This window comes from Ornithorhynchus anatinus, chromosome 20 (assembly GCF_004115215.2).
Source record: "Ornithorhynchus anatinus isolate Pmale09 chromosome 20, mOrnAna1.pri.v4, whole genome shotgun sequence".
NCBI classification, from domain to species: domain Eukaryota; kingdom Metazoa; phylum Chordata; class Mammalia; order Monotremata; family Ornithorhynchidae; genus Ornithorhynchus; species Ornithorhynchus anatinus.
In genome coordinates this window covers 13,199,620-13,226,723 of record NC_041747.1, presented here as the reverse complement: position 1 = coordinate 13,226,723, position 27,104 = coordinate 13,199,620, and the positions used below count along the sequence as shown (strand labels likewise).

General features: G+C 51.1%; 2 protein-coding genes across 8 annotated transcripts in view; one reads left to right on the top strand and one right to left on the bottom strand.

Moving 5' to 3' along the window:
* Positions 1–17,905, top strand: part of REV1 (REV1 DNA directed polymerase) — a 72,802-nt gene extending 54,897 nt beyond the window's left edge. For all 7 annotated transcript variants that reach the window (XM_029048111.1, XM_029048108.1, XM_029048109.1 and 4 more), the window contains 11 exons: positions 3,799–4,019; positions 6,078–6,250; positions 8,329–8,431; positions 9,734–9,899; positions 10,926–11,122; positions 11,725–11,958; positions 12,806–12,926; positions 14,649–14,872; positions 15,379–15,517; positions 16,489–16,591; positions 17,466–17,905. In XM_029048111.1, the coding sequence (XP_028903944.1) occupies positions 3,799–4,019; positions 6,078–6,250; positions 8,329–8,431; positions 9,734–9,899; positions 10,926–11,122; positions 11,725–11,958; positions 12,806–12,926; positions 14,649–14,872; positions 15,379–15,517; positions 16,489–16,591; positions 17,466–17,577 (1,793 nt within the window). In that variant the 3' untranslated portion in view covers positions 17,578–17,905. The remainder of the gene's footprint in view (positions 1–3,798; positions 4,020–6,077; positions 6,251–8,328; positions 8,432–9,733; positions 9,900–10,925; positions 11,123–11,724; positions 11,959–12,805; positions 12,927–14,648; positions 14,873–15,378; positions 15,518–16,488; positions 16,592–17,465) is intronic.
* Positions 17,906–18,989: 1,084 nt separating this feature from the next.
* EIF5B (eukaryotic translation initiation factor 5B) overlaps positions 18,990–27,104 on the bottom strand; it is a 33,310-nt gene continuing 25,195 nt past the window's right edge. Inside the window, exons 15-24 of the mRNA XM_029048117.2 lie at positions 26,808–26,939; positions 25,745–25,927; positions 25,321–25,482; positions 24,589–24,720; positions 23,542–23,673; positions 23,366–23,442; positions 23,012–23,176; positions 22,296–22,434; positions 19,881–20,042; positions 18,990–19,768 (exon numbers count right to left, since the gene is read on the bottom strand). Coding sequence (XP_028903950.1) covers positions 19,661–19,768; positions 19,881–20,042; positions 22,296–22,434; positions 23,012–23,176; positions 23,366–23,442; positions 23,542–23,673; positions 24,589–24,720; positions 25,321–25,482; positions 25,745–25,927; positions 26,808–26,939 — 1,392 coding nt within the window. The 3' untranslated portion in view covers positions 18,990–19,660. The remainder of the gene's footprint in view (positions 19,769–19,880; positions 20,043–22,295; positions 22,435–23,011; positions 23,177–23,365; positions 23,443–23,541; positions 23,674–24,588; positions 24,721–25,320; positions 25,483–25,744; positions 25,928–26,807; positions 26,940–27,104) is intronic.

Genomic DNA, 27,104 nt, shown 5'->3' with positions numbered 1-27,104 from the left:
CTGGGAGTCAGAAGGTCATGGGTTCTTATGCCAACTCTGCCATTTGTCTGTCCTGGAGCTTGAGCAAGCCATTTCACTTCTCTGGGCCTCAGTTACCTCATCTGTAAAATGGAGATGAAGACTGTGAGCCCAATGCAGGACAGGGACTGTGTCCAACCCGATTTGCTTGTATTCACCCCAGCGCTTAGTACGATGCCTGGCACATAGTAAGTGCTTAACAAATACCATTATTATTATTAACAAAGTGTTAGAGTGAAAGCAAGATAAACGGTTCAGGCATAGTCCTTGTCCTACATGGGGCTATGTGGGGAGGACAAAAGAAAAAGTCAAACCGTTACTGATAAAAGCATTGGAAAGTACAAAAAAAAAGAGATGGAGGCCAAAATGGATGACAATAATAATAATTGTTTCATATATTAAGCGCTTACTATGTACCAAGCGGCGAACTAAGGGCTGGAGTAGATACAAGGTAATCAGGGCAGACAGTCTCGATCTCACGTGGGGCACACAATCTAAGTCAAAGAGAACAGATATTTAATCCCCATTTTACCGATGAGGAAACGAAGGGTCCGAGGACTTGACCGAAGTCACACAGCAGGCAAGTGGCCGGGCTAGGATTAGACTCAAGATCCCCTGCCTCCCGGGCCCAGACTCTTAGCTAGCTGAACAGCGCTGGGAGGGAGAGCAGAACTGAGGTTCTTCAGTCTCGGCTTCTAAGTGGCCACAGCTTTCCGACTTCCTAACAGTTGGGAAGGCAGGCTGTTTATTTCTGGCTCCCGGCCTGGTGCAGGCCTGGACTCTCACGCTGATGGGTGGAAGTGGAGACTCCCCCGCCCGAGGCCTCCGCTCACATCGGCTCGCTCCCATTATCTCCATCATAAATAGCCACTGGTTACAGAATTTTAGCCTCTTGGCTATCCGACGCCAGGAAAAGACCAGGACTTGTATTGAGCAAGATTTCTTTCTGAATAAGGTGTGTGGGGGGGGGGTAGGTGGGTGTGTGTACGTACATCTAGATATGGAACAGGGTCACCCTCTCCCTGGCTTCACCCAGGGTGTAACACATGTGCCTTAAAGAGACCTCAGCAGGGAGGATGGTCCTCTCCTACGACTGCAGCAGCCTTAACTCTTGTCCGCCAGTCTAAGCGGGAGGGAGACTGGGTATTTAGTACCTATTTTGTGAAGGAGGAATTAATGGAGGCACAGAAAAATTCACTAGGTAGTAATATTAAGCGTTCACTAGGGGCTGGGAGAGAATATGCAGGAGGGAATTAGCCATGGTCCTTGGCCCTCTGGAGGACTCAGTGCCTAGCCCAAGGTCACATAGCAGGCCAGTGGCAGAGCCAGGATTAGAAGTCAGACCCTGTGACTCCCCGGCCTGGCTTTTTTTTTTTCCACTAGATGATACCGATTTTACTAGGAGGAGTTCTTAAGCGCTTACTGGGCCTGAAGCACTCTTGTCTTAGGCTGCTGAGTTGTTTCCGACCCACGGCGACTGCAGGGACACCCCTGTCCCAGAACGTCCCACGTCCATCTACAGTCGTTCTGGTAGTGGATCCTACTAAGTCCAGTAATTAGACATGGTCCCGTGGGCCTCCCCACCACACACGATCTAAAGCAGTAAGCTGGATGGTTGGTTGGTTGGGGATGGACCACCATCATCCTCTCACCCACATCCAGCCTCTGGCTTGGAATGCCCTCCCTCCTCATATCTGACAATGACTCTGCCCCCAACTTTAAAGCCTTATTGAAGGCACCTCTCTTCCGAGAGGCCTTGCCTGACTAAGCCTCCCCTTTCCTCTTCTCCCACTCCTTTCTGTATCGCCCTGACTCACTGCCTTCATTTATCCCCATCCAGGACTTACGTACCTTTATGTAATTCTATTTAAATTAATGTCTGTCTCCCGCTCTAAGACTTGTAAGCTCATTGTGGGCAGGGAATGCATCTGTTATATTGTTATTATGCTCTCCCAAGTGCTTAAAGTAAGCTCTCAATAAATGCAACTGACCGATGATCCAGAAAGAAATGGGAAGCAACAAACAACATAAAAAAGATAAGGGCGAGAGTAAATACTGTAGGAGCTACCAAAGAACCTTTCTAAAGGAGCAGTATTATTAATATTATTTTGAGGGGACTGGAGACTGCAGGGTACCTTCCAGGTGTTGGAATTTGCCTTCAGGATTGAGTGGGGGTGGGCAGCAGGGACTCAGTCATTGATCGATTGATCACAGGTACCTGAGAAATTTCTCTCTAACCGTGGGTGCAGTAAGTAGTGATTAGTATTTTAACAAGAGGCCTTTCAGATATATTTGGATGTTCAAATCATCTGAAAGAGATCTCTGGGCAGATCAGACCTCTAGACCGTCTCTTTGTAGGGTCATCTTATTACAAAAAACGAATGAGCAGAAAAATTGTGGTGTCTCTAACACACTTACAATGTGCCAAGCCTTGGGATAGATTCCCAATCATCAGATTGGACACAGTCCTCTGTGAGGCTCGCAGTCTAAAAGACAGGGAGATCTGGTGTCGAATCCCGATTTTACGGCTGAGGAAACTGAGGCAAAGGGAGGTTAAGCAACTTGCTTTAATGTCACACAGCAGATTAGTGGCAGAGGTGAGATTAGAACCCAGATCCTCTGACTCCCAGGCCCGTTGAGTCCCCTGCTTCTCACGGATGATCTGCCACTGATCACTCCTTTCTGTGGTGATTACCATTACTGCTGTTTCTGCCATCTTCTGGGAAGTGTTCCAAGTGTATTACTATCAAATATTAAAATAGGACAGAAGCGATTTTGCGTCGATCAATCAATGGTATTTATTAAATGCTTACTGTGCTCAGAGCACCGTGCTAAGCATCTGGGAGACTGCAATGTTACAGGGTTGATAGGAATGCCCCCTGTCCACAACAAGCTTAAAGACTAGAGGGAGAGACAGACAGGAATATAAATAAATAATTTATAGATATGTCAAGTGCCTAAAGAGTACAGATCCGAGTGCATAGACAGAGTGGGAGAGGGAAAAGAGGGCCCAAGTCGATCTAAAGAGGGATTCAGGATGTGAGATTTAAGGAACATTTGACATATAGTTTTAAGAATAAGAAAATCCAGGGAGAAGCCCTCTTTTCTTACCCCCTTTGTCACCGTGATTACTGTCTTCACTTGCACCTGGGCACCTGCTTTCCGAGCAGTTTTATTGATCAGTTTCTCTGCAGCCTCCCATCACAAAGTGTGTTTTGACCTCTTCGCCCCACAGGACAGTTCCTTTGGCACAGCTACATTTGTAAAACTGGCCTTAATTAAAATCTAGAGCAGACCACGCCATGTAATCTCTCTCCCCCATTAGAAGGAAGTTCAATTGGGTCAGGCTTCAAAGCACATTAACAGAACCTTTGGGGCAAATTCTGGCAACTGCTTGGGAATAGATGAATTCGTTCCTTCGGTCAGTCATTCACTGCAGTGAGTCGACCTTAACAGCACTGTCCTGGCCTCTAGAAAATGGAACAGTTCATCATGATTTTGTCTGTGAAATGAGGTGAAATTTTAAAATGGATCCCAGTTCCCCAGCATTTTGGTCCTCTCTCGGTTCAGGTAGTTTGTCTCCATGTAATAATGTAACAATAATAATAATAATAAGCACCTCTTCCGTGCCAAGCACTGTACTAAGCCCTGGGGTAGATAGATCATCCGTTAGGGCACAGTCCCTGTCTCACATGGGGCTCATGTATTTCCCGGCGTTTAAATGCCATTTAAATTCAGTGCGTACATTGCCATTTGGAAAAATGTTGCCTCTCTTCTTAGGAGTTGGTCGGTCAATGGAATCTAAGTTGGCATCTCTGGGAATTAAAACCTGTGGAGATCTTCAATATATGACCATGTCCAAGCTCCAGAAAGAATTTGGCCCCAAGACAGGACAGATGCTTTATAGATTCTGCCGCGGCTTGGATGATCGGCCAGTTCGAACAGAAAAGGAAAGGAAATCTGTTTCGGCTGAGATCAACTATGGAATAAGATTTACCCAGGTAAAGATTTTGCAGTGTCTTAATCTAAAAAAATGTGTTCCATATACTTGTCTCATTCCCAGCTCTCAGTTTTGAAAATAATCACTTTCTCATATGCTTAGAATCTGACAAAAGGGAAGCAGGTATTCAAAAGGCTAAACTAGAAATGGATAACATCATGAAACTTCAGTAGTTACCAAAAATGTTAGATGGTTTTATTTTCATGCCCCACTCTTCATATAACCATATTTTGCCTTTATGGGGGTGGTCATTTTGGACAAAAAATCCTGAAGTAACATTTTCTTTGGAAGTTTATCTGTAAAAAAAGCTCACCATTTTTAGTCACAGATACTCAAGTTTGGTGCAAAAAAAATGTTCATTTTTTCTATTCTTCAGGTAACTCTCACTTAGCCTTCTGCTCTTTTTCCTTCTCTCTCCAGTTTCCTCCTCTTGGATTATTTTGTTGGTCAATAGCACCTTCACCAGAGGTGGGGCAGGAGAAATAAAACTTTGCCAGTTGGATGATTTGGCTCCATTAGTATGTCAGATCAAAGATTTAGAATGGGAGAATATGAAGCTACCTACCCTAAATTTTAGTTATTCACACATGTTCTCAGGGGCTCTTGTTACCTCAGATAATTGAGTTGTGCATATTTATTTTAATCAGATTCACCTGTTAGGACGGCTCTTTCTTCCTCACCTGTTTTTCAAACATTTGATCCAGTAATTACGTTTCCAGTCACATTTTCTTCCATTTTCGTGGCCAAGTCCGTGGTTAAAGTAGCTTTGCTTGCTTAAGCCTCAGAGTACTTTGTTTTTACTGTATTTGCTCCAGGGAGTAAAGAATTGAAGCTGGTACTTGCCAACCCTACTTTAAATTGGTCCTTTGTTTCTGATTAGCCAAAATGATTGTAAACTAGAGTCAGAGAGAAATTCCCTGCAAGAGTTTCTTCTTGACTCCTTTTAGAATTAGGTTGGATTTCCAGGCTGGTGGAACTAAGTTACCAGTTCTGATGTGTACTGCTTCTCCTAAGTAGATTGTCCTAATTATGTTGTTAAAAATGCCCCACATTCCCCCCGCTTAGGATGTAGACTTTGGTCAGGGAAACTAACCCGTATAACTGCGTGGGATTTTTCCATTTGTTGGAAAAGTGCCTTTTCACATTAGTGTATAATTTGTGTATGGCACATTAGTTTAAATCCTTCTCAGCTGGAGTTTCCAGAATTAAATCAGCTTAAAAGAATACACACGGTTGTGCCACGGCGTGAGTTTTTTCAGTGCATATTTTGGCTAGAATTTTCTTTGCAAGATCTATGGACACCGAGGGCCTGTTTGCACTCAGGAGGTCACATTATTGAAACAGACCGGACTCCCTGTGCACGTGGCATGTAACTTCGAAGCAGGTTAGTTCCTCGGGATGTGTTCTGTAACGTGAGGTTTGGCAGGACTGCAAGCCCTGGCTTGTGACCCTTGGAGAACCGAGCTTATGGACGTATTAAACCAATTCCTTGGAATCGTAGCACAGGGGATTTGGAGTGTCTCCCACTGCTGACACTTGATACTTTATCGAGTGCTAAAAGGCAGGTTAAAGGAAAAAGTGACAACTTCCAGATGGAGTTGACCGAAAAAGCAAATTCTTTTGAATACATTTGCTATATGGAAATAGTGTGGCATTAGTGCAAAAGAGCACGGGTCTGGGAGTCGAGGACCTGGGTTCTAATTCCTGTTCCGCCACATGCTGGCTGGGTGACCTTGGTTAAGTCACTTCATTTCTCTGGGTCTCAGTTTCCTCCTCTGTAAACTGGGGATTAAATCCTATGCCCTCGTCAGCCCCATACAGGACAGAAACGCTGTCTAACCTGATTATTTTGAGCCTACTCCAGTGCTCAGTACAATGCTTGGCACACGGCAAGTGCTTAACAAGTGATATTATTGCTATTATATCTATCAGCGTTTGTATTCTTGGTTCCCTTTTTAAGATAGAGGTAGAAGATACGCTCAGTAATTGGGGTGGAAAAAGGAGAAACGTTAACTAGAGAGGAAGATTAATTAATAGGAAAATGTGTTGGTTCTTGTAGCCTAAGGAAGCAGAAGCTTTTCTGCTGAGACTTTCAGAAGAGATTCAACGAAGGCTGGAAGCTGCCGGCATGAAGGGTAGACGACTGACGTTGAAAATCATGGTCCGAAAAGCGGGCGCCCCCGTGGAACCCGCGAAATTTGGAGGTCACGGGATCTGCGATAACATTGCCAGGTAGGCTCGCTGGAGAAGCCGCTTTCTGCCTCAAGGAGTTGAGTTCCTGCTGCTCGCCAGGGAAGGTATCACTCACCCCAAGTTTTTCCTAAAAGACCCGTCGACTTTCAGGAGTTTTGGGGTGACTTGCTTTTACCATTTTTGAGATTTCTGTACCTGATTAGAGCTTTACTACGTCAAGGCTCCGTCGTATTTGCCCTGGCCCTCAGATATCGCATTTCCCTGTAATCTTTCATCTCAACTGGGGCTCTTCAATAGCTGGGTCCCGTTGCAGAGGCCCTAGAGCATGCTCTTCTTGGCCCTAGTGACTCTCAAGCTGGGCCTCATTCATTCATTGAGTTGTATTTATTGAAAGCTTCCTGTGTGCAGAGCACTGTACTAAACTCTTGGGAGAGGACAGATAATAAACAGCCACATTCCCTGCCCACAACCAGCTCAGGTTGAAGAAGAGCTCCCCTCTGGACACCCCAGCCACCGCACTGCAGCCGCGACCTGTGGATGGTTGACAGTGGTAATGGCGTGGTCCGTAATGCCCCCCCTCCTCTTTGTCACGCCTCCCTCCCCACTAGCAGCCGACAGCGGGACCCTAGGTCCGGCTGTCGTTCAGAACTCCTACAGACACCACTCGGCATCAACTGAGACATTGAGCAATAGCCAGGGGAAAATGCTTTCTCATCATAAGAGGATAATGAGGCTTCGTGCAGTCCTTCTGAGGAATCTGTTTCTCCTAATCCTTGTGAGGGTTCCACGTACTGCACAAGGCAAATTGCACATGTTAAAAACATGGGGGTTAATTACGCTGTAGGTTTTCAACTGTTCAGATAAGAGAGCGTGATAGCACTCGTTGCACGCTTTATATTCCTTAATATGCTTGAAGTCTCCCCCACCTCCACTTCCCAAAACTCACTATTGAATAAGCACCCCTACTTTGGGACCGTGTAGAACCTCAGGAGTGGATGCCTACAGGCCCCTTAAACCCTCTCATTTGTCCGTCAGCATCTGTGTACGTATGAGAGATGAACCAGTCAACTCATGGATTCTGATTACCCCATCTGTAAATATTTTGCTGCCTCTCTCTCCTCAGTCAATCAGTGATATCTTTTAATCATGTACTGTGTGCAGAGCACTGTACTAAGCACTAGGAAGAGCATAATGTCATAGAGTTGGTAGACACGGTCCCTGCCCACAAGAAGCTTACGGTCTACTGGTGGGGACTCACATTACAGTAAATGGGAGAGTGTAAGGATAAGTACATGAGTGCTGTGGTGTGACTATCAGATGCTTAAAGGGTACAAATCCAGGTCCACAGGTGAATAGGTAGGGGGAGATAAAGGGCTTAGGAAAGGCCTCTTGGAGGAGATGTGACTTTTAGGATGGCTTTAAAAGTGGGGAGAATGATGGTCTGTCAGATGTGAAGCGGGAGGGTGTTTCAGACCAGAGAGAGGATACGGATAAGGAGTTGGCGGCGAGGTAGAAAAGGTGGAGGTATGGCAAGTTTCTCGGTGTTGGAGTGGAAGTGTGCGGATTGGGTTGTAATTGGAGGTCAGGAGAAATAAGGTAGGAGGGGACCGGCTGATTGGACCCCACCCTCAGTCCCACAGCACTTGTGCGCATATCTGTAAATTATTTATTTATATTAATGTCTGTCTTCTCTCCAAACTGAGCTCCTTGTGGGAGAGAGCATGTCTACCAACTCTGTTAGATTCTGCCCTCCCAAGCGGTAGTACTGCATTCTGTCTGCACTCAGGAAATAATAATAATAACTGTGGTATTTGTTAAGGTATGCCAAACACTGTACTAAGTGCAGAGGTAGATACAAGATAATCAGGTCCCACAGGGGGCTGTCCATCTAAGTAGGAGGGAAATCAGGTCTTGAACCCTCGTTTTGCAAAGGAGGGAACTGAGGCATGGAAAAGGTTAGTGACTCATACGCTTAGAGATGGAAGTCGAAACGGTGGGGGCGAATGAGTTCTCCAAGGGAATGAAATCCCGAACCTCTGCTGCTTGTATAAAACTTGAAAAGAGTAAAAAGAGTTCTTCCTCACTTGCTAAAAGTATTTTTTTTCTTTTTCTTTCAGGACTGTAATTCTGGATCAAGCAACAGATAGTGCCAAAATAATTGGTAAAGCAACCCTAAACATGTTTCACACAATGAAAGTGAATATATCTGATATGAGGGGGGTAAGTAACTTCATTTTTGTTTTGGGCCACCTGGAGTTTGTTTCCTGAGTATGTTCGCTTATTCGGCTCCTTTTCTGCAAGGTTCATGTCCCCGGAAGCCTATTCCCACTTACCCTTCCATTTAAACTCTTGAAGAGCTCCAACAGAAATACACAATTTTCACAGCCTGAAGGTTTGGCCTTTCAGTCAGTCGTATTTATCGAGCACTGTACTGAGCGCTTTGGGAAAGTACAATACAACAGTATAATGGACACAGTCCCTGCCCACCATGAGCTTACAGTCTAGAGGGGGAGACAGATGTTAATATAAGTAAAATAAAAGTCACAGTAAGTTCTGTGAGGCTGCGAGCAGGGGTGAATAAAGGGAGCGGGAGAAGAGGAAAGGAGAGCTTAGTCAGGGAAGGCCTCTTGGAGAAGGTGTCCCTTCAATAAGGCTTTGAAGGTGGGGTTTGGATACGAAGAGGAGGGCGTTACGGGCCAGAGGCAGGATGCGGGTGATGGATCAGCAGCGAGATAGCTGAGATGGAGGTACGGAGAAAGGTTTTAGCATTAGAGGAGCCAAGTGTGCGGGCTGGATTGGAGGAGGAGAGTAGCAAGGTGAGGTAGAAAGGGGGAGAGGTGACTGCTTTGAAGCCTGTAAGGAGTCTCCTGGTGATGCTTTGCATCTGTTCTTTCTTCAGTTCACAGAACCGGGACTCTGTGTGTTCTGACTGCAGTCAAAGCTGTCTTTGAGTGTAGGAAGCGCCTTTCTTCAAGGTGCAGAATACTTCTCTTTGGGGTGGGAGAGTCTTTGAGCTATGAAAAAGTCTTATTTGTAAAAAAAAGATCTCAGGGACAGACTCTTACACCAGGAGCGCCTGTGTCGTCCAGGGTTCTTGTCGAATAAGAGAGATCAGGCTAAAGTCAGAGACCGGTTAAACAGACATCTGAGGAGGAAATTTTGGAGCATTATCAGAGTGGGGATGAGGTGTGTGTATCTTAGGACAGTTCAGAGTGCATAAAATGTTGCGATATCTGTGGTGCCTGACCCTAAAGTGAAGACGAATCTTTGATCATCAAGTTTACACCCAAACTAACCACCGAGATTACGGTTTTGAGTGTATTTTAACGTTTTTGGACAGAAAGAAGCCGCAGCAGTAAGAAATACATTTTTAAATGCCTTTACTCTTTTGCCTTGAATGAAGAGGTGTGGGTTTAAAGGAAGAAATTAGCATCTATCTGATATCCCAGTACCTTTATTCTGTTTCGAAAGCTTACTGAACTTCTATAGTGTAAAAAACGGAGATGATTCGTTTCTTTTCAGGTTGGGATTCTCGTGAATCAGTTGGTTCCGATCAGTAAAAGCTCTCCGGGTGATGCCACTCACCCAGCAGCACAATCTGTCCGTTTTCCTGGTGGAGCCCATTCCGTCCTTGATCTCTTCCAAGTTCAGAAGGCCAAGAAACCCGCAGAAGAGGAACACAAAGAAGGTTCGTAGGGGGGACCGAGCCGAGTCCATTCCCCTCTGTTTACGTAATTGCTGGCTTCCGTGGAGAAATCCAGATCTGTATTTTGCTTTTGGGTGGACTGGCCTGTCGAAATAACCCAGACCCAATAGAAGCCGCTTGCAGTTCAGACCTGACGGTCTCACTCAGTTGGAACTCAGCCTGAGTCTCCCCCCAGGCTGAGCTCGAGACGGGTCTCCAGCCTGCCCTTCCACAGCCTGTGAGTTCCCTTTCGAAGAGCCCCGGGATTTCCTCAGATGAGCAGGCTCCTGATCAGCTGGGGTCCCAAGCCTTATGTCTTCACAGCCCCAGAGAGAGACACAGACACACATTTTCTCTCTCTCCCCCCCTGTCATTGTGCTCCCTCCTTGCCCCCACGACCTCCCTTCCTGGCTGGAATCACTCCTAGCAGTTGGACCTTTTTCTCTTTTCCCTGTCAGACCTGAGAATTCCCTTTCTATCCTCTCCTCCCCCCTACCTTGGGCAAGCCAGCTTCTTTGTTTGGGCCCAGTCTTTCCCCCAGGCATAACCCACAACTGGGGTTACATCTCTAAAGTCCAGTTAAAGGTCCTAGTCCTCTTCCCTAAGCCTCACCCTCCTGGATGGCACACCCAGTTTTTATATTCTAGTTAGGCCTCCACACTGACAACCAGTATGATAGGGAACCATGTGTATATATCTGTTATTTATTTATTTTAATGTCTGTCTCCCCACAGAGAGACTGTGAGCTCGTTGTGGGCAGGGAATGTGTCTGATGTTATATTGTACTCTCCCAAGCGCTTAATACGGTGCTTTGAACACCTCAAGCACTCAATAACTACGACTGAATGAATGAAACCTATCGAATAAAATAGGTGTTAAAAAAATAGAGGTGAAAAATTATAGAATTGATTTTGGATGCTTGCCCTTGGTTTAGCAGGAATAAGGTTTGGAGTTTGCTCTCCCTGACTGACTTATAGTGATTTTTTTTTTGACTGCCTGGTCATTTTATCTCGTTTATACCCTTTCTAGTTTTTGTTGCTGCCATGGACCTTGAAATATCATCTGCATCAAGAACTTTCCTGCCATCTTTCACTACACATCTAACGTCCGGCCTCAGTCCTGTTATGAGCAAAACGGAGCCTGCAGCGAAGTGGAACGGCCTGCATTCCCCAGTCAGTGTGAAATCGAGACTGAATTTCAGTATCGAGGTTCCGTCCCCTTCCCAGGTAAGTTTGGAGGGCTCTGGCTCTATCTAGGAATCATCTATGAGCCATGCTCAGTTTTCATCTTAAGACCAAGAGAGAGAAGCACGTGGCCTAGTGCAAACAGCAGGCGCATGTGAGTCAGAGGACCTGGGTTCTCATTCTGGCTCTTCCAACTCTGCAGTGAGACCTTGGGCAAGTCACTTAACCTCTCTGTGCTTCGGTTTAAGTGAGGATTAGATCCTACACCCTCCTACTTCGATTGTAAGCCCAGGTGGGGTGACCAGATCAACTTGGATCTATCCCAGAGCTTAGAATGGTGCTTGACGCATAATAGCACTTAACAGATGCCGCGACAGTGGTAATGATCCTAATAGTAATAAAGATGGGAGCTGTTTTTGTCCAAGTGGGCAGGAGTTGAGTTTCTGCTGCTCGGCTGAAGTTGGGGTTTTGCTCTCGGAGAGTGGATAGAGGGAGAGGGGTCCCCGTTGGTAGAAGCTTTGTGGGCTTTTGGAACCTGAAAGGTGCGTGTACTAGGCTGTGAAATCCTCAGGACCGTCACCCTCTGTGGGGATCCTAGGATCTTTCTTTTGGAGCTACTGACTTGCTCCTTTGGACCTTTCCAGCTAGACCAGTCTGTCTTCGAGGCCCTCCCCGCTGATCTCCGAGAACAGATAGAACAGATGCACGCCATGCAGCAGGGAGAGGCGCCCGGTGAGAAAAAGAAAGAGCCGCTGAACGGTTGTCACGCCGGGATCTTGCCCCAGCCGGTGGGAACGGTTCTTTTACAAATCCCCGAACTTCAAGAATCAAGCAGCGACGCGGGAGTCAGCGTGATAGCCCTGCCGGCCCTCTCGCAGGTAAGCCGGGCAAGCGGCCGGGCCCATCCCTGGGACTCCAGGCGGAGAGGCCAGGGGCCGTCTGCCGTTGGCGGCGGCGATCCCTCGGCCAGGGAGCAGCCGGCCCACGAGCACGGCTCTCGCCTCCCTCGCCTCCCGCAGCTGGGACCCCGGAGGCCGCTGGCAAATCCTTCCATCTGCCCCGGGCCTTTCCTCACCAGCAGGCCTGGGAGGCGGAGGGCCTGGGTCCTAATCTTGCCTTCGCCACTTGTCTGCCCTGGGACCGTAGACTCATTTCGAGCAGGGAACGTGCCTAATCCCGTTGGATTGGGCACTCCCCAGCGCTTAGTACGGTGCTCTTCACAGAGCAGGCGCTCAGTAAATACCATTGATTGATTAAACGTGGGCAAGTGGGTTAGCTTCTCTGGGCCTTTGCTTCCTCATCTGTAAAAGGGGGGATTCAGTTCCTCTCTCCCTCCTACTCACTGTGGGAAGGACCGCGTCCGACCGGATTCTCTTGTACCCCAGCACTGAAAGCCCTTAAAAACCACAGTTTTTATACCATATGCCTTAATTGCCAGATTCCACAATTACAGCAAATACCATAATGATTACTGTTCCCACGTGGAACCCGTGACCCAGGCCTTTTCAAGCGTACAGTTAAACATTCCAGTTTACAGTTTAGAAGTCCACCCATGAAAAAACCTAGACAGCCCTCGTTCCGGCTGACGGAGCAAATCCAAAAAATGCCCTTCCGCCCCCACCCCGGGGGAGCGAGAGCCATCCGTGGAAAACCGGAAACGACCAGCAGACGAGGAATTGGGTGTGTCGGTGACTCCCGTGACCCTCGTTTCTCCCCTCCCGTCAGGTGGACCCGGAGGTGTTCGCCGCACTTCCCCCCGAGCTTCAGGAGGAGCTGAAAGCGGCGTACGATCAGAGGCAGAGGCAGTTGGAAAACCCGCCCAATCAACAGCCAGCCAGCACGTCGGGTAAGCCCGGAGATACCGCCGACCACGACGGAGTGGGGCTCGGGTAGCCAGCCGACAAAAGCCCAGTGAGAAACCACCTCTGTCCCTCGACTCTTTGGGTCCGAGAACTCCCACCACCCACCCCGAGAGGGTCACCGCAACTGTCCCTCTCCATCTCTAAATGGAGATAGTTTTTAGGAACCTCTCAGATGAGCGGGACGAGCGTAGCCCACAAAGAAAACATTCAGGCCCGGCTTCCTGATGCCATTAGCATCTGCGGCGTTCTCCGGCCGGCCACAAAGGCCGCCATTCAGTCACCGAGCGAGCCGGGGGCAAGGAGGAAAGGGGTCATTGAGAGCAAGCGAGGCCTTATAAACATTCGCCGACGTTCAGGTGGTTGTCCCGGGAAAGGCCTCGTCAATAAATACTGGCCGGTCTTTCAGGCTTTACGAACGCACGCCGATCTTTCGGGTTGCCCCGGTTTAAACGCCGCACTGGTAGATGGCTTCCGTAAAATGAGACGGCGGTCACGGTCTCCTAGGCCTTTTCCCGTCCCCGTTGGTGAGCGGGGCGAGGGCCTAGAGGCGGCGGGCTCTTCTTCTTCAACCGTATTTATCTAGCGCTTAAGGTGTGCAAAGCACTGAACAGAGGCTCAGCCCGGGAGGGGTCCACAAAGACATCAGCTCCATCCGCCTTCCCTGACTGTAATCCCCGTTGCCCTGGCGGCTGTTCGTTCCCATTTAGCGGGCGATGTTCTGGGGTTTGGCCGTGAACGGCGGAGGCCCTCAGAGGCTGCCGCCCGCTGCCCCGAGAAAACTAGCTAGGAGACGAATGGGGACCGGCGCAGGTTTGGCAGCTAAGAGAGTTGAGCGGCAGGAGGTCTTGTGGGTCCCACACCCAGACCGAGAGTCTGAGAGTTGAAGTCTGGGGAGCGCTACGGGACCGAAGGACGAGAGGCAGCTCATTCTATTACAGTGGAGGAAGAGCGGGGGCCTCAAGCCGGGGGAAGCTCATTTCAGTGCCGAAATGACAACGTTCCTTGGCGATTTTACGGGTCCCCCTTGCCTGAAGGTAGATACGGTCTAGATCTTCTCACGATGGGAGGAGCGGTTCAGTTTTGTGCCAGTGCTGCCCAAGAGACTGAAGCTAAACGGGCGGCCTTCCCAGAGGCCGGAAGAACCAACCCCGGGCCTGAGGATCGAGTCTCGGAGGGAAACGCGTTCTGTCAGGGTGACTGAGGCTTTTTATCTGTAATGAGAGAGAAGCCGCTTGGCCCAGTGGGTAGAGCGTGGGCGGCAGAGTGACCTGGGTGTTAGTCCCGGCACCGTCGCTTGCCTGCTCTGTGATCTCGGGCAAGTGATTCCACTTCTCTGGGCCTCGGTTACCTCATCTGTAAAATGGGGGTGAAGAGTTGCGCCCCAAGAGGGACAGGGACCGTGTCCAACCCGATTTGCTTCTGTCCACCCCGGCGCTCAGCACGCTGCCTGGCAAGTAGTAAGCGCTTCGCAAATACCGTCATCATTAATGCACTAGAGGCAAATCTTCGGGTCGGAAAATGAGGCCGTCGTGCGTTAATCACGCCCCACCCCCTCAGACCCAAATTCCGCTCTCCCCTCCCCGTGAGCCCACATCTCACCCTGGGCGGACCCGAGCGGCGCCGGGCCCGCCCGACGACAGATTACGATGGCAGAGAGGCCTCCCCGGGCCCCCTCACGCCACGCTGGGCTTTCCTCTGTCTTTCAGGGTTAAAAAATCCCTTACTCCAGTTGAAGCAAGCGTCAGTGAAAAACAAGAAAAGAAACCGAAAAACCAACAACGCGGTCAGCCCCGTCAAAGCGGCCCAGAGTCCTCTGAAGAACAGGCCGCTCGGCAGCCCGGCCAAGTCCACGGCCGTCCCCTGTGGGAGTCCCCAGAAGTTAATAGACGGCTTCTTAAAACAGGACGGCACAACCGCAAGTAAACCACAGGTAACGGCCTAGTGGCCGGGGCGCGGGCCTGCGCGTCGCAAGGTCCCGGGTTCCACCCCCGGCTCCTCCGCCCGTGGGCCGGGCGACCTCGGGCAAGTCGCTTCACATCTCTGGGCCTCGGTTCCCTCATCTGGAAAATGGGGATTGAGACCGCGAGCGCCACGGGCGACGGGGGCCGTGTCCGACCCCGTTGGCTTGCGTCCACCCCGGCACTTAGTACGGCGACCGGCACGTAGCGGACGCTTCACAGATAGCATAATCAAGCGTAGGGGCCGGCGGGGTCCCCAGAATCAGCGCCGGGCCGAGATCCGCGTCCAACCCGATTATCCGGTATCTACCCCGAGGGCTTAGAACGGCGGCTGGCACGTAGGAAGCGCTTAACGGACACCCCGGTTGTTGCGAACTCACCGTTGGCCGTCTTGGCTCTCGTTAACTCGGCTCTAAAGGGGCGGACCCAGACCGTCGGGTGGAATAACTCCGTTCGGGGGCTTACTCTTCTCCAACAGACGGAGCCGGTCGCCTCGACTTCAACCGTCCCGAGCCCCACGGCCTCGCAGCCTAGACCGCCAGCCCCCAACCTGGCCGGAGCCGTGGAGTTCAACGACGTGAAGACCTTGCTCAGAGAATGGATCACCACCATCTCAGGTTACGGGCCTTCCGTCATCCTCCCCCTCCTCTCTCGCCCGGGACCCCTCACGCTCGGGAGTCGCTTCAGGGCCGCTCGGTGAAGCAGGGCGGCCTAGCGGATAGAGCAGCGGCCTGGGCGTCGGGAGGACCGGGGTTCTAATCCCCGCTCTGCCCCTCGTCTGCTGGGTGACCTCGGGCAAGTCACTTAACTTCCTGCGCCTCAGTTAGCTCACCTGTAAAATGGGGGTTAACACTGTGAGCTCCATGCGGGACACGGTCTTCGTCTAACCTGATTACCACGTACCTACCCCAGCGCTTAACGGGTACCGTCATCGTGCCGGCCCCGGGGGGCAGGGCCAACGCTCCTCACCCAGTCCGGCAACCTCTGAAGGTTTGGGGGGCCGGGTTCGGACAGGAGCGGCGGGTGGGCCTGCCGGGACCGGAACCTCCGCTCGCTCCCGCTGGTTTCGTCGGAAAGGGAGACGCGGGCCCCCCGAGAGGTAGGGGCGGACTGAGCTTCCGGGGCCCCGCGGGGGAAGACGTGGTTGCTGTGACTACCGGCTGGGTCTCGGACTGTGGCGCGAGGAGCCGAAAACTCTGCTCCTCAAACCACGGCCCGGTATCGATGCCGGTCCTTATTTTACGCATTTGGCTGGCCGGGAGTCGGAGGTCTGTGGGTTCCGATCCCCGCTCCGCCACTCGTCTGCTTTGTGACCTTGAGCGAGTCGCTTCGCCTCTCGGGGCCTCTGCGAAATGGGGATTGGGACCGTGTCCCGCCCGATTAGCCCACGCTTCACAGATACCGTCGTCGTTACGTCTCACTCCCACTTGTGTATTCTTTCCTAGCGCTCTGCACACGGTAAATACTTAATAATGCTATCCTACAACAGCAGTTCACCCCCCGCCCCCCCGAGTATCTTTGCCTTCATCACTCACTATCTATGAAGCGAAGCGTGTACAATCTGTTGGGTTTTTTTTTTTCTTTACAGATCCCATGGAGGAAGACATCCTGCAGGTCGTGAAGTACTGTACTGATCTAATAGAAGAAAAAGACCTGGAAAAATTAGATCTGGTCATAAAATACATGAAAAGGTAACTAAATTGCTTTTATTAAACATCTCACTTAGTCTTTTGCACCAAGAGCGACTAAAGTGTTTTCAGACAGGCTTCCAGAAAAAAAAAAATAGAATCGAAAACCACAGCACTCATTTTGGCAGCTCGAAGTGGTAGATTAATCAGCGTTTCGTAATTTGGGCTGTCTTCTGGCCACAGTGCTTTCCTCCCCCCCCCCCCCCAGGCTAGGAGTACCGGATCCTGCATCTGGACACCCGTCAGCCTAGATGGGACCCGGAACGTCCAATTAACCCATCTTTTAGTGAGCAGGGCTCTGGGAAGTCCCGAGAGAACTCTGGAAGAGGTGGGCCGACACACAGAAAAATTCAGGCAGGGCTAAAACACAAGAGCCGACAATTACAGAACAGATCACAGGTTCCGAAAGAGACCAAAAGCATTTCGAGAACAACGAGTGAGACTGTTTCTCCCTGGAGCCGACTCGCTCGGCTCCAACGGTGCTCGCCCTAGCCCCGCTTCCGGCCGCCCCCTCGCCAGAGCCCGGTAGTAGAGAGGGATGAGCGAGTGGGGCCAGGGGTTGGCTCCTCCGGCCGGATCCTTCTCTCAGTCCTTGGATGGCGGGGGACTCCTCCTTTAGGTACGGCTTAAACTCTACCTGGAAAAGGTCAGCTTTTCCCGTCTGTCCTCGACGTTTAGCAGGCGGCTTTAAAGTGCAACACAGACGAAACCGAGTTTCGGCCAGACCCGGTCCATCCCAGGTGTTAAAAATCTTTCACCTCTGTCCTAACTAAAGTAAGTTCTACCCTGGGAGGGGGTGCTGGAAGTGGTCGGAACGGAGAGTGAATTCAAGGCCATTTTGGCATATGTTTCTCCCCCCCCCCCCCCCCATCTCCAGGTTGATGCAGCAGTCGGTGGAATCTGTTTGGAATATGGCGTTTGACTTCATTCTTGACAACGTTCAGGTGGTTTTACAACAGACTTATGGAAGCACATTAAAAGTTATCTAAGCCTGCAGGAAGGAGCTGGGGGGGGGAGAGAGAGAGCGAGAGAGCCTGGCGCTCTCCGCTAGCTGTGCCATAAGTGCTCGTGAGGTATTTGCAGAGTGCATGATAGTGATACTCTGAGTTTTTATCATTTTCCATTTCTTTTTAAACAAGTGTTTTTGTACATTTCTTTTCGAAAAGTGCCAAATTTGTCAGTATTGCATGTAAATAATTGTGTTAAATTCTTTTACTGTAGCATAGATTCTATTTACAAAATGTTTGTTTATAAAGTTTTATGGATTTTTACAGTGAAGTGTTTACAGTTGTTTAATAAAGAACTGTATGTATATTTTGTACCGACTCCGTTTTATGAATCCTTAACTGACCTCTCCCCCTCCCCGTTCCGACCGGCTGCCTGGCGCCTCCTTAACAATCTCGGGAAGTACGTGGATGAGAAGAGCGGAGCGCCCCAGAGCGTTAGCGCGGGGGCAGGAACCCTGAGAGGCGGATCCGGTTCTTTTGCCGCGAGAGCGGCGGGCTCCGTCAGAATACGACGGGAGGAAGAAATGGGGTCGAGTCAGCCCTTGAAGCAAAAAGGTAGATCTGGGTTTTGATTCTGGACAAGGCAAAGGACAGGCTGGTAAATTCCTCGGGAGCAAGGATCGCCCATTCTGGTGTACCGTACTCGCCCAAGCACCTGGTCCGGCACCCATTAAATATCACCGATTGATTTAATTAAGGGCACAAGTGTGAGGTGGGGGGGGGGGGAGGATTAAGGTCCCCTCCTTACTCACTGGCAGCCTGGGTCAGATTTCCTTTCCTCAGCCTTTTGTTTCTTTCCAAAGACCCTGAATTACAGATTGAGCTCCTCCTCCTCACCTTTTAGGAATAAAGATTCTCGGATTAACACCGCGTAAAAACCGACAGACAGATCCGCCGCAGAAAATGAAGGGGCCCGGTCGGCCGCGGGCCATCTCGGAAGGGAGGACCCGTCGCTTCCGTCTCGATCTAGGGGCCCGCCTTCCGCCAACCTAAAGGCAGCATTATTTAAAGTTTACAAAATGTAAAGGGTGGAGATTTCATCTGAATGCGTCAGGGGTTTGCCCCAGACATTCAACCCCTGCCGTTTCTCCTCCTCACTGCCCGAGGAGCGGCTCGGCCCTCGGTTTCCCTAGCCCGGGCTCTGATACGAACCCATCCGCTTTGCACATAACCCAGTGTAATCGAACGAGCAATCTAATCTAGTCATTTAAAAAAAAAAAAGGTCCCCCCCAGCCACTCGGTTTTAAAAGAACAAAGCATCCAACCCAGACCCTTTCGAACATACTGAGTACCCGATCGAGGCATATTAAATCGGCACGATCGACTGCTAGTCGACGTCTTCCCCAGACCAAAACGTACTTTAAAGTGAGAAGAGGCTAGAGCTAACTTATTTCTTGCAGGTGCAGAATGCCACGGCGATCGTGAACGAAATAAGTGGCATTCTTTTATTGTGGCTCTTTTCTTAGGATTACAGTTCAAATCGACTCTCGTGGACTGTACAAGCGATAAAGGCGGCCGACTACGCTTTACATCATGGTTTCACACGAAGCAAAAACAGGAATCTCAGAATACCTAATTCTCTATTTTAAAAAATTCCTAGAGGCACGAAGCAGAAGGCTGGAAAAAAAAACCCCCACCGAGGAAAGAAATATGCATAAATAAGGACGTATTTCTTACATCAAAAGAGTCCCCAAGAATCACAAAGTCTGCAGAAGCTTGGTTAATCAAATACTGCAGTACTGATTTAATCAGTATAAAATTGAAAGAGCTTTAGTTCTGTAATAAAAATTCAAATCTGGGGAGGGCGAACTTTAAAACAGCAGCCAGTAGAAGGGGGGATCGGGAGGGGAGGGGAGAGACGCGGGGCGTGTTAATTGACCACTGTCAAACCAGTGTAAGTTTCTCGGTTTCTCATGGAAAACAATTTATCTGCTTATTTTTTTCCTTCCAAACTTTTAAGTCCATCGGGAGCCAAACCTGGTTTCATTTGTTTTTGCCTCGGTTTCGTCGGGGCCCCGGCGACGGAATCCGCGAGTCGACTCCGTGCCCTGCCCGCCGGGGGCGGTCAGATGATCTCGAAGACTTTCTTCAGCTCCACGATGAGCTGCCAGTCGGTCTTCTGCATCTCGTCCCGGAACCAGTCCTTGAGCGCGTCGATGGACTGGCGGCTGATCTGCAACGGACAGAGGGGGTCGGAAACGGCGGCGGGGAGCCCAGGGGCGGCGGCGCCGGGGGCGACGACCCGATTCCTCCCTTGCGAGACGGGAGCCCCGGCCAGCTCTTACCTTGCTGACGAGAACGTCGGTCGCTTCGAAATGCCTCCCGTACATCTTGGGCGACTCCCCGGGAATCGGCTCGATCTTGACGCAGACCTCTTGGCCTTTCTTCGCCACGTCGACTTGCTTGTGGTTGATCTCGATACTGGTCACGATTCCGATCTCCACGAACTGGAAGGCGGAAGGCGGCGTGTGACGGAGCGAAGGCCTCGGGGCCCGCTTCCGAGAAGGAGGAGGAGGAGGAGCGGAAGGACCTCGCCAGCGTCGGCAAACGTGAGGAGTTTATCCCCCCAGGGCAATCGGGGGGTGGAAACCGTGGGCACGGCCGAGGGGGAGCCGGCCGAAGGCCCGAACGAGCGGCCCGTCAGCCCGACCGACGCACGGCGCCGTGCCCCCCTCCCACAACTCCAGGGGTTTGCCCGTCCTCCTCCGCAGCGAGCCAAAAACCCGTCCCTCGGCTGTCTCTCCTCCTCCACTCCAACTGACGCTCCTTCTCCCGCTCAACCTCGTCTTCTCCCGGCGCTGCCTTCTGATCTTTCGCCCTCAGCCGCCCATCCCGCCCCCACGGCCGGCCTCAGAGACCACCTGACTGCTCTCCCCTCTCTTCGGAGTCCTTCTGAAATCACCCTTCCTCGAGGAAGCCTTCCCCGATTAATCGGATCGGGCGGTGGTATTTACTGAATGCTTACGGTCTGCAGAGCTCTGTATTAAGTGCTTGGGAGAGTACAGAGTTGGGAGACAACGTTCCCTGCCCACAGCGTAGGGGAAAGAGCCCGGGCTTGGGAGTCAGAGGTCGTGGATTCTAATCCCAGCTTCGCCACTTGTCAGCTGGGTGACCTGGGCAAGCCACTTAACTTCTCTGGGGCCTCAGTTACCTCATCTGGAAAATGGGGATGAAGACTGTGAGCCCCATGTGGGACAAACTGATCACCTCGTATCTACCCCAGCGCTTAGAAAAGAGCTTGGTACAGAGTAAGGTGCTTAACAAATACCGTTATTGTTACTGTGATTACAATATAACCATCGTATAACACTAACAAAACAATAACCACTGGGGCCACTGGGTGATGACGACAGGCTTCAAGAGGGGATTGTGGAGAAGAGCAAGGAGTTTCCGGTTGGAAAACGTTCAGAAGGAACTGCCCCTACAATATCCATTCTCTCAATAATGATGATTATGGTATCTGCTCAGCGCTTACTACGTGCCAGGCACTGCACTAAGCGCTGGGGGTGGATACGAGCAAATCGGGTTGGACACAGTCCCTGTCCCACATGGGGCTCACGGTCTCAATCCCCATTTTACAGATAACTGAGGCACAGAGAAGTGAAGTGACTATCCGAGGTCACTCCGCAGAGAAGTGGCAGAGCCGGCATTAGAACCCACAGCCCCTTTCTCTCCATCTTTCTCTTTCTCAGATGTGGAGATTATAGAGCAGACCGGTAAGAAGGCTTGAGTCACACTGTAACTTAGTAAATGTCAGGGGGAAGAGAGCTATAATGGATTAGGGATCAGCTGGGGGAAGATTCGGAGCTTTGGAGGGGAATATCCAATAACTCGCACCAGCCTCGCTAGCTGGGAAACGTATCCGAGGGCAAGTTGGGGACGGGGGGCACCGAGTCACCGGCCCCCCTCAGCACTTTTTAGCAACACCTTCAGAGACCCGACGCCAGTTCGGACGACCGCTCGTCAGACCCCGAACGGCACGGGCGGGCTTTTACCGCCATTCGGGAGTAACGCCCATCCTGAAATGGGCCCGAAGAGGAAGAGCTTGGGAATTTCAACCACGGCTGGAAAATAAGGCAATCCTACGCCGTAGGCAGCAGATGCATCAGCACCACCTGGGCCCGAGTCCTCTCTAGTCGGGGAAGACAGACGCCGGGGGGACGACACACCTTTGAACACCTGCTTTCTCTCCTCCTGCCCTCCCCCAAGTCCCTACCATCCCAAGACAAGCATTCGGCGTCAGACAGATCACATCACCGCTACCTTCGAAAGCAAACGAAAAACAGCCGCCCGGGAACCGGACCAAGCAGCGGCCGTACCGCCTTGCGGGGAAGACACTGAAATTAAAGATCGGGACTGGGCTCTCTTGGCAGACAGAGCCAGCGGCTTGCCAGAAAAGTACTTTTCAGGTTAGACTAATTGGCATCAGGACGGAGGATACGTTTCCCAAGCCCCGCTCTTACGTGGCCGCCCTTTCGTTAAACCGTCATCAAGCCGGAAAACGGTCAGTCCACCAAGAAGACGAGAGAGAGAGTTCGTGGCAGGCTCTGACAATTAATCAGCCCCGACGCTTCGTAGCAGAGTTAACTTGGTGTGAGCCGCACCGCGTGATCAGGATTGTTTTTTTCTGGCAACTTCAGGGGTCCGAGGGGCACGGAGTGGGGTTTGCGGGCGAAGGAGCGAGGATGGCGATCACTTACATTTTTTGTGGGCACACACATTGGGGTGCCTTGCTTCACCTGGCCCGCTTCCACGATCACACCCATCACGATCGGGTCTCGAGAGTTGAAAATGAACTGGGGGAGGATTTTCATCTTGCAGGGAAATACGGCTATGTGCCTGTAGGAGGAAGAAAGCAGACGATGACGATGGGTTATCTGTTAAACGCTTCCTATGTGCCAAGCCCTGTTCTGAATACTGGGGTAGATGCAAGGTTAGCGGGTTGGACACGGTCCCTGTCCTACATGAAGCTCACAGTCTTGATCCCCATTTTCCAGATGAGGTAACTGAGGCATAGAGAGGTAAGGTGGCCTGCCCAAGGTCACCCAGCAGACATGCTAGGGTTGCCGGGCGGACGTGGGGGGCCTCTGGACTTCTCGCAAGTCTCCAACCGAGGCCATCTCCCATCAGCAGCCCCGAGGGACGATAGCTTCCCAAGAAACTTTTGGCCCAGGGGTGGCCGTGAACTCCAAGTGGCATCTACTGAGCAGCCACTGCGGACCCTACGCTGTACTGAACGCTTGGCCCGTACAAAACAGAGAATAGGCATGTTCTTTCCCAGAAGGAGTCCCTAATAAAAATGATTGCGGTATTTGTTAAGCACTGCTAAAGGCCGTGTCATCTGTTGGATTTGGATGGAGCCCCGCCAGCTGAACCGGAAACAACTCAGGCCCCAAAGGCGGGCGACCCCACTTACTTGAATTCTTCTTGTTTCTGCTTCTTGTAGTCTTGTCGGTATTTCGTAAAGGCATCGAATAGGTGGTAGATGATTTCCGCGCTAAAAATTCGTACTCCTAAGCTGTCGGCCATCTCCTGAGCGTCCCGTTCGATCCTCACGTCGAATGCCAGGATGACGGCGTACCTGCACGAGAGGCGCAGAGGATCACACGGGCGGCCCAAGCGGGGAGGTCCCGTCGTCCCGTCGGGCACGGCGGGCACGGAAGCGGCGACGGGCTCGGCGGGGGCCCGGGGGGAGGGCCCCGGCGGAGGTTCGCCGCATAAGCGGAGGTGGGCGAGGGCTTCAGTTAGCACGGGGAGACACCCGACTTACTGAGGATCGTGTTCCAACATGACTGAGGCCTTCATAACATCTTTTTTATGAACTGGACCTATGTTAATTCCAGCATACTGTAAAAAAGGCAATTACAAAATATTTAGATGGTCCTCTCCGGCAACTTCCCTGGCGGTCCGGTTGCTCCCGTTAAAATTGGGGAGCGATTAACTTACTGGCACTTCTGACGTTTTCAAAAATTCAAGTAAAGCCTCCAAAGAGCCCAGTGTAGAAGCTTGGACATAAACTCCTTTTTCTTCCAACTTGATAGCATTCAGTGTTTGCTTCAACTCGTGGATCAACTCATCCTGCAAAAGAAAGGACGGTGAAAGCCTGGCTGAGGGGGAAGGATAATGATGATAATTTATGGTACTCGTTAACCCGGGGTCGATACAAGATAATCAGGTTAGACACAGTCCCCGTCCCACACGGGGCTCACAGTCTAAGTAGGAGGGAGAACAGGTACAGAATCTCCATTTTACAGATGAGCAAACTGAGGCACAGAGAAATTACGGGGCTTAATTTCTTTAACTTGCCTTAAGAGACGACAGACCCACGGCAGAGTCGGGATTAGAACCTAGGTCCTCGGATTCCCAGGCCCGTGCTCTTGCCACTAAGCCACACTGCTTCTGCCTACGATCTGGGAAACTGGGAGGGCCTCCGATCCCTGAGAGAATTTGGGGCCAGACTGAATATGGGGGTCGAAAGAGGAGTTTGGACAGAAATGGGAAGGGAGATGAAGCCTTTGCTGAATCGTGCAACGTAGTCGGGAAGGAGCCTTTTTCTTTTTTAGGAGAGAGGGCACGTGGGTGTGTTTGAAAGCAGAGAGGAAGCAGCTGAAGATGGCAGTCAAGGAGGGAAGAAGAGCGGGTGCCAGTCTTCTGATAACGTAGCTCTCTTCTCGAGGCCCGGCCGAGCAGAGCGGGGGCAAGTGAGAGGAAGTAAGGCACAGGGCAGATCTTAACCGTCAGAAAGGCCTGACGGTTTCCATTTTGCCAACGGGGTAGTTGGCGATTTCTCCGGAGCGAGAGAAGGGAGAGGTGGGGGATTTAAAAGAGTAAGCGTGAGAGAGTGGCTGAGAGGAAGGAGAGGGCAGAGTTCAGGCGGGGAGGATGAATTTCTCACTCAAGGAGCACCTGAACTTTAAACAGCCCGAGTCTGTCCTCTCAACAGCTCAACCCTCTCGGCGACGATCGGCCTCACGGTCGGGCTGGGCCTCTCACCTTGAGAACGGGAACTTCGTCTTCTCTATGTGCCACCAAGAGAGGCAGGCCAGCCAAGGTCTTCTCCAAGTCTTTCCCGAGGATCTTGACCCCCTGGGCTGCTTCGACTTCTTTATGCTTCTCGTACTGGTTCTGGAGAGAGACACGAAGAGTGCGACTGAATGACGTCCTTCGTCCGTTCAAAATCGTATTTGTCGAGCGCTCACTGTGTGCGGAGCCCTGTACTAAGCGCTTGGGAGAGTGTGTTACAATGATAAAACACATAGGCGCCCTGCCCGCATCGAGCTTACAGTCTACAGGGGGAGACCGATAGTAACATGAATAAATTACAGATCCGTACACGTACATTTGCTCTGAAGGTATTTTAGCCCGTTGAGAGCCGAAGCAAGACAGTTCCGACCAGATCCAAAGCGCTCTTATTTTAGGGCTCGGACCTCCAGGTTTGGGGGGTGATCGACCATGATGAACCATACTGTACTAAGCGCTCGGGGGAGTACAGTACAACAATAAACAGACACATTCCCTGCCCACGACGAGCTTACGGTCTAGAGGGGGAGACGGGAGTTAATCGAAATAAATGAATGACAGATCCGTACCTACGTGCTTTGGGGCGGGGCGGATGAATGAAGGGAGCAAGCTAGGGTGACGCAGAAAGGAGTGGGAGAAGAGGAAAGAAAGGAGAAGAGCAGAAAGCTGGCAGAGGCAGCTTTACTTGCCGTGCCTCGAGCTCACCTTCACTCGTAATTCCTTCATCGGGGGAGGCAAGAGAAGCCCCCTGATCTGGGTGACAATGGGCCCCTCCACTCCGGGAACGATGATGGTGTCTCCTTCCTTCAGGCGGCCGTTGATCAAGATGACGTCTATGGTGGTGCCCATCCCGGGAAGCGCTTTGACCTGAAAGACACGGAACAGCTCACTCCTTCATTCGGTCGCATTTATGGAGCGCCGACGGTGTGCGGAGCACTGCTCTAGACGCTTGGGAGTGTACGGTAGACCAACAAATGGGCCCATTCCCTGCCCACGACGAGCAACGGTCTGAACGGCGCCGTCGCGGAGCCCCACTCCTCTCCGCACGGGGCCCCTGGGTCCCGCGGCGATTAGGGAAAGGCTGGCTCGGCCTCCGGAACGCCATTTTCCGAAGCGGGGCTGGCATTACCTCCATGACCTGAGCTCGCAGCTCTTCACAGTGAGCCAGTCTTTTGCTCAGCATCGTCTGAGTCAACTCGACGAGAAGGACGATCAGGCTTCCCATGCCGTCTCCGGTGTGGGCCGAGGTAGGTACCAGAGATACGAAAGTGCGAGGGTCTTTATTCTCGTAGAACAAGGCGGCGTTCAGACCCTGGGGGAAAAGAGCGGGACATTTCATCAGGCCGTGGGAGGGGGAAAACAGAAGGATAGAAGCGGCTGTCGCAGGCGGCGGCTTCCAACTGTCGGCCGGGGGCCTGTTGAGGTGTCTTGGAGAACCATGACAATGCGTCCTCTTTGGGGGGGGGGGGGTGTCTGATTTTACTGCTGCCCGTTCGCCCCTATCATTATTATTCTACATAGATCTGGAATACATAGAAAAGCAGTGTGGCTTAGTGGAAAGAGCCCGGGCTTGGGGGTCAGAGGTCATGGGTTCTAATCCCAGCTCCGCCACTTGTCAGCTGTGTGACTTTGGGCAAGTCACTTCACTTCTCTGGGTCTCAGTTACCTCATCTGTAAATGGGGATTAAGACTGTGAGACAACCTGATCACCTTGTATCTACCCCAGCACTCAGAACAGTGCTTGGCATAATGGTAAGCGCTTAAATACCATCATCGTTATTATCTGGAATGGGTACGGGGAGAGGGTGCTTACAGTCAAGAAGTGACAAACATCAATATAAATAAATCGCGGACAGGGACATAAGCACTGTGGGGCTGGGAGGGGCGCTGAATAAAGGAAGCGAGTCAGGGTGACACAGAAGGGAGTGGGAGGCTTAGTCAGGGAAGGCTTCCTGGAGGAGATGGGGCTTCGATAAGGCTTTGAAGAGGGGGATGAGACCGGTCAACCGAGATTTTCCTTGCGTGGAAACATCGAAACTGCCAGTTAGAGTCGCTGCAGGGTGCTCTACAAACAGGCCCGTGACAGTGTCCAGGCGGCGCCGAAGATATATCCGACTTGGTGAGAGTTTTAAGTCACTTCGTTGGGAATGAACTGCCAGAAAACCCAGCGGTCGCAAAGAGATTTCACTCACCTGCTGTGCAAATTCCACAATGATAGCTTTTGCACGTTCCTCAAACTCATCTTTCGTGTTCTTTTTCTGCTTCTTTAAAGTAGCAGCCACATCTGAGTCGGGGCTCTTTTTCCAGTCATACAACCTATCAATCTGGAAAACGGTTTGATCGTTAGTTCCCTTCTCTCTAGAATATTCATTACAGTAAGAATGAATGCATGTAAAAAAAGGAATGGTGAACGATTCAATCGCTTTCTACTGTCTTACGCATCAACTCGCTCCTTAAACTCATGCATTATTCAGACTCGGTGCTAACTA